The 6,546-nt window shown below is 35.8% G+C and overlaps 1 protein-coding gene and 1 long non-coding RNA gene across 2 annotated transcripts; one reads left to right on the plus strand and one right to left on the minus strand.

Annotated features, from left to right (window-relative positions):
• The first annotated feature begins 457 nt into the window (after window positions 1–457).
• Window positions 458–1,730, plus strand: LOC112324004 (uncharacterized). Its single transcript, XR_002977529.2, has 2 exons — window positions 458–983; window positions 1,056–1,730. It is a non-coding gene; the product is annotated as an uncharacterized LOC112324004 (long non-coding RNA).
• Window positions 1,731–4,208: 2,478 nt separating this feature from the next.
• Window positions 4,209–6,185, minus strand: LOC18104838 (cyclin-D3-1). The gene is given in 5 exon segments (XM_006374814.3): window positions 4,209–4,565; window positions 4,567–4,812; window positions 4,923–5,053; window positions 5,162–5,363; window positions 5,477–6,185. Coding segments are annotated over 5 exon segments (1,131 nt in total). The 5' UTR covers window positions 6,008–6,185; the 3' UTR covers window positions 4,209–4,544.
• Between the last annotated feature and the right edge of the window lie 361 nt (window positions 6,186–6,546).

The following is a 6,546-nucleotide window of genomic DNA, read 5'->3' on the forward strand; positions in this document are numbered from 1 at the left end:
TCCTTCTTGTATGTAGTAACTAATAAAATATTATTGGTTATTCTTTAAACATCATAAAAGTTTTCTTTATAATTAGTTTTTAAAATTTTATTTGATTTGAGCTTTATTAATTAGATTGGTTTAGCTACTATTTAAATATTTTTATGTTATTTTATAGAATAATTAATTAAGAATTATTGACATTTAGAATTTATTAAAATCATATTCTTTCTAGCTACAACTTAATTAGTTGTAATTTAAGGACTTGTGAAACTCTGATTTCTTCCTTTTTCTTGAATATCTCACACTCCTCGTGTTGTAATGTGATAGATTTGGAAGACTAGTTCCGATGCCAAATTTATATAATGAATACCTCTTATTTGTTAAACGTTCCATCAAGTTTGAAGAGAGAAATACACTACAGACACTCAACACTGTGAATTATAAGATTATGTCCTAATGCATGCATTTCTTCGATAGTTGATTGTTCGGGTAATCACTCTCCTCAAATGTGATGCTGAAATACTTCATCTTGACAAATCTGCCAAAGTAGCTGACGATCACCATCGGTGGTAGCTCGCTGTTAAGTAATGTTGTTATGATCCAATAATTGTTGATTGGCATGTCGGCAACACGATCAAATTCAATCTGGGAACTAATAACTTCTGTCAACGCTTGACAAATTTTGGCTACATGACTATCGACAGACAACACGGCAACGTTGTCTAATAAGTAACAGCTTAATTATAAACGGGGCAATGACTATCACGACCACAAATATGATCACCAAAGGAAAATTGTGTTATTCTTGAAAAGAAAAAGGCTGCAATGGAAAAGCTGGATGTGACAAGCTAGTGGATTGTGCAATGCGGTACAGCAAAATCAGGTTCGATTCAAAGAATTGAATATAAAGGAGCAATGCACAAGATAGACAAATTTCCGCATTTCTGTGAATAGCTTCGAGCCATGACTACGTTATCCAAGGAAATAACAAGCTGGGTCAGGTGAGTATTTCGACATTATGCTGGTGTATTTGTTTAGTATTAACAGCTTGAATTAACCAAAAAAAAAAACAGCTTGAAAAAACCAAGGCTTTCACAAGGTCAAAAGGGTGTGTGACGGTGAATGCTAGAAGTTTAAAGATGGTGTCTACAAAGGAAAGTAAAGAAGAGATTCACTGGAACCAATTACCAGAGCTCTCTATTTTATGATCATTCATCCATATCTTATCATTGTCTTTTTCCTTCTTTTCCTTTCCGAGTTGAAATACACTACAGTCCATTGCTTCTAACTATCAAAAGCAAAGAACAAAGCAGCAGCAAAGACATTACAAACAAAATCAAAAGATTTTGTCCCCCAATTTCAGCATTTTCTTTGCCTTTCAACTCTTTCCCTTTTAGTGCTTGATTTTTTTTTATTGGAGCTAATTGCATCTAAATCCCCCTTTAATCTCCCCTTGTGACTTCTTTATTTGGTTAATGCGGCTTGTTCTTGTACTTTCTGTTCGGATCTTCTTTTTCTAGATTAATCCTCCCCTCCCCTCAAGCCCCGAGTCCACTGCACGGTGGAGAAAATGAACTGAGGGAAGGTAACATACTACAGCTTGAAGCGCTCCCCATTTCCTTGATAGATCTTCCAGGACGATTAGCACATGCAAGAAGATAAACTTGGAAAAACATACGAGTGTAACATGCTTTGATTTAGTGCAAAATCTTCGAAGTATCGCCATGTATTGAATGGCAATTACCAGATCTACGCCTGTCCATGGCATGGTCAAGATGACCCAAAACGGCTAATAACCTTGTACATGATATATTAGTTCCTTGCTTCACGGTACATTAAAAGATTTGGATTCAATAATTTAGAGAGTCTAGCAGCTGGTTGAGCAATTCAGTAAGAAATCTAGAGAGTTGTGTTAATTAAGATCGAGAATAAAGCCAAGTCATGATTCCCTTTAGTTTAAAGCGGTAGAAAGCACATGCAAGCCTTCTTGACCGAGAGTGATGACTTGTATCAAAATTCTATATTCGTGTAATGCGTTTCAAATTATGATTGGAATGAAAAGGAATAAAAAATAGTATCTTTTCGATCCAACCGTAGTTTTAACCGCGGCATCACCACGTAGATAAATTCTATATACTTGAAGTTTTAGCATGTTTCGGATAATATTACTCGGACCCCCATTGCCTGTCTTTATCAGAGTAGTTAGCTCTGTTCGTCCATTGACTCTGCCCCGTTAGATTGGACTCTTCTAGCTTCAATATGCTAAAATTTGGAGCATGAGCTTTTGCCTCAATGAGCGTATAACTCAAGCTGCCATGAATAATAATATCATCCTCTCTTTATGGTTTTTAACTAGCTATTTTATAGACGCTTCTTAGTTTGTATATATTTTTTTAACATGTAGATTTCTATGATATGCTTTTATATATAAAAAAATTTTAAGTAGAAATAAAAAAATTTATGCATGCATCTAATTAAATAAACCGATAACTATTTATACAACAAAAACATTATTAAGCTTGATCTCTATCTAATCAGAGTTAATCAGTCAAACATGTAACCGTGATTATACACTCAACTGGATTCAATAATTTTTTTATTTATAATTTTTTATCTAAAACATACACTTATAAAATCAAGAATCAATAAAATATCAAAGTGATTGGGAAAAAAAATCAAATCAAACCAGAACAAATTATATTGCTCAATTAGTAATCAACCAAATATTAAGTGATAAAATTAATAGGAAAAAAAAGAAATTGTAATGGATAAAAATAAAAATAAAGAAAAAAAGAAATTTTTTTAAGGGGTAGACAACTCCGCCTTTTAATACTTTGAAAAAAAATTACAGGCAACGCATCACCTGCACTGCTCAGATTTCAGCTATCTTTGGTCACCAATAAATTAGTTTGGTCTATTTCAGACCAAGAGAAGCTCGTTTTTAACCATATTTTAACCAAAAACATATTCTAAACACCTTTTAAAACATATTCAAAGTCTCTAACAACTTAGAAATTAGCTTTGAAATCCACAATCAACTTGAAAACAAAAAATTCATTTTGGGTTAAGATCTATCATTCCATATAGGTTTAAGAGGGAAAAACACCTTATATTAACTTTTTTTATCAAAAGAAGTCAATTGACACCAAAACCACCTGTTTTCGTGGTTGAAAGCAGTCTCAACAGGAATTCTCTCTCTACCACTGAAACCCGACTGCTTTCTTTCATTTCTCAAACTAAGAATCAGAAAATAAAGTTTAGGATAAAAGTTAAATTTCAACTCGAAAACATTGTTACAATGATTTGTTACTTAATGAATAATGATGTGGGAAACAATATTTTCTCTATATCTTTTAGAGTTTTTTAATTAGACCATGACACGAGAGGATGAAAGAGAGGCTCAAGCTTTCATACTCACACTTGAATAGTGATGATAAATTTATTAAAATAATATATTTTTTTAAAAATATATTTTTAATATTAGTATATTAAAATGATTCAAAAATATAAAAAAAAAATTTAAAGCATGTGATCTAGGCAGGCAGCCCCAAGTGATCTGTGTATTACTGAAATAAAATTATATACTCAGTATTTACTATACACATTCAATACTTTTTGCAAGTTGAGAAAGAAAATGAAAGCTGTGAACCTGTAATTAGAAAGATAAGGTTATTTAGCTATATGCTTTGCGTGAATCAGCAGCAGAACAGGAAAGAGCAGGTATCTACTATCTAGGTTAGAGGCATAGGAGAAAGTGCTTGTAATAAGAAAATCAGAATGGACGGTGTGGTTACAGCTGCGAGGTGCAAGCTGGTAACTAACTCTCTCGGCAGTCTGATTCTATGGGTAACATATCAAACACTAGTCACTCGAAAAATGAGCTCTGCCGAAGAGGTCAAACACCAAAATGTTACTGCTACTGGTCACAAAAAATCGAAAATCCCTGATATTCTCAGTGGCCGACAACATGTTCCGATCTTCACATGCAAACAAAAACCCTACTTGTGTGTATTTTCAATTTCCCATTTCCCTCCTCCTAGCTCCCATTTCCCTCCCTCCAAGCTTTCGTCTAGTAATCTTCCCTCCATAGTACATCCATTCATTTTTTTATGCATTAAATAGGTGCAGACAACACTGAAATGTACAGGAGATTGTCGATGTCAAACTTAGTGAAAGTGAGCAGTTTTTATTTTTATCTTTTTATACAGATGAAATAGACTACTTAATGAATAAGTTCATACGAGATGTTTTATTTATAGAATATGAGACAATAAAGGGCCTAATGAAGTGGGGGGAAAGAGGTCAGATTACTACCAGAACTCTTCCTCATCGGCTCTCTTTTTTTTCTTTTTTTTGTTCTGTTCTGTTCTTCATTTCCGGTAAAATGCCAACTATCTCTGCTTCCAATTCCCAGTACCCAATCAATATTTCAGCGTTCTAAGCATTGGCCTGAGCTGGAAAAGCAGAGATGGCAGGCAATTTAACTTGAACATTGAAAAAGCACAAGACTTATTAACCGTACAAGAGGTAGTCCATTAGGGAAAAACAGGAATTTTAAGGCACTAGCGAGGAATGCTGAGAAAAATCTGAAGTTGTTGCGTTGTTTAGACTCTGCAGTGCCCTACTCTTCTTGGACAGAGGCTTGGGTGATGAAGACACGGATGATGCCACAGACCATGAATCATTTGAGCTGTCTGAGCTAAAAGACACATCAACCACACCGCTAGGACTGCCTGGAAGTGAACAAAACTTGCGTTTGTTTGAGAGAAGCTTAAAATGGTCTCTTAGAGCAAATTCCATTAAGAACTTGCTGCAATCCTCTACCTTGTCCTGTTTTAGACATAATCAAGATTCAGTAAAAGTTCATATATAATGACATTTTCTGTTTCATTGTGGACAGAAAATGGAATTCAATAAAATTAGAGAGTAAAACCACTAACTTTATCGATTCCAAGACTGCTCAACAGCTGGCTTTGGTATTCTGCTGCAAGACTGGGTTCTATGTTATCAATACCATAGAGCATCGTGGCAGCGGCCATTACAGAAGGAACATAAGGCATAGACCTAGAATCTGCATGTATTCATTCAAGAAACATAATGTAAGTAAAAAATTGAGAGCAAATTAAATGAAAGAATTCTAATCTATCAGCGAGGTAAAGGAAGGATATTGACAACTTGCCTGCCAAGATAGAGAGGACCATGCGCTCACACCTCTTGAGAAATTCCAAACAAAGATAGTGTTCTAGGCCAAGCCTTCTAGTGATGTAATCAAGAAACGATATTGGGGTTACTGGATTCATCTTCCATTTAAGAGTAGAAAGCACCAGGATCTCCATTCTCTGGATAGTTTTGGCCTCGAACACGTATTTACTGTCCTCCACCTAAAGAAGTCAAACAACATACACACATTTATGAGCAAATCGGGCAAACAAATTAATCACAAGCATTTAACAAATGAGCCTGCAGATTTATATCAGATCGAATACACATCTACCTGAAAATCCAATAGAAGGGGCACTTGGGTCTCCTCCACTTTGGCAGCAAGTGAGAGGCAAGACACAGCTGCAAGTTGGGCCATCCATGGCTTCTCTTTCTGAAGGTGGACACTGAATAAAAACCTATCAAGATAGTTCACTGCCAAAACTGCAGTTAGAGCGGTGAAAGAGTAGTGTTCATTGACCTTTAGAATCCACTCTACAGCCTCACAGCGAGCCCTAGCCAAAGATGGGTTGGTTTCTAAGTCTTTGCACAGCTGATTTTGCTCCTCCTTGGCAAACAAAGAGGAAAGCTCCTCATCTTCCCAGCTTAAGTCTTGTTCTAGAAATATTGGAAAAGTGTTTAGTTTATTGCTATTGTTGCTACAATAACTCTCTCCTTCTAGTTCATCTTGAAAACAGTCCTCTCTAACTTCTTCCACCCAATTCTCTTCAGAACAATAGAGAGCATCATAAAGTAATGTAGGGTTTTGTTGGTATTGTTGTTGGTCTTGTACCGCACTCGTTTCTGGGTTATACATTGATGCCATCTTCTTCCAGGAAGAAGGGGTGCAGATCTTGGTTCATTGCAGGCAAGAATAGAAAGACATGAGCAGGGTAGAGAGACAAGAAGAGCTAGCTTGAGCCATCTCTCTTACTCTCTCGGTGTGAAGTAAAGAGCGAGAAGGGAGGGGACTGACCAGTGACCTAAAAGTTGTGTTTTATTTGAGGGTATCGAGCTGGTGGGTCTTGTTTTATCAGGATTTCTCGGGTCTATCGTCCCAGACCGGAATCATGTGGGCCATGTAGAGCAATTACTCGACACGTCACACAATTTTACCTCGGTTTTGCCTGGCCCCACGGTTTGAAATTTATTGGCCCCCTTGCAGTGTGGTTTTGCTCTCCCGTCAGTCATCATGCCGAAACCAACACATGTAACTTTAATGTTTTGTTTTTAGGCTTTAGGTTGTGTTTGGTTAGAGAAAAAAAAATTGATGTTAAGTAATAAATGTTAATAATGTAACAAAATAGTTGAAAGAAAAGGAGTTAAAAGCATACTTAAAAAAAATCTGAGCTGGTGGTATGATAG

Source organism: Populus trichocarpa, chromosome 14 (assembly GCF_000002775.5).
Source record: "Populus trichocarpa isolate Nisqually-1 chromosome 14, P.trichocarpa_v4.1, whole genome shotgun sequence".
Lineage (NCBI taxonomy): Eukaryota > Viridiplantae > Streptophyta > Magnoliopsida > Malpighiales > Salicaceae > Populus > Populus trichocarpa.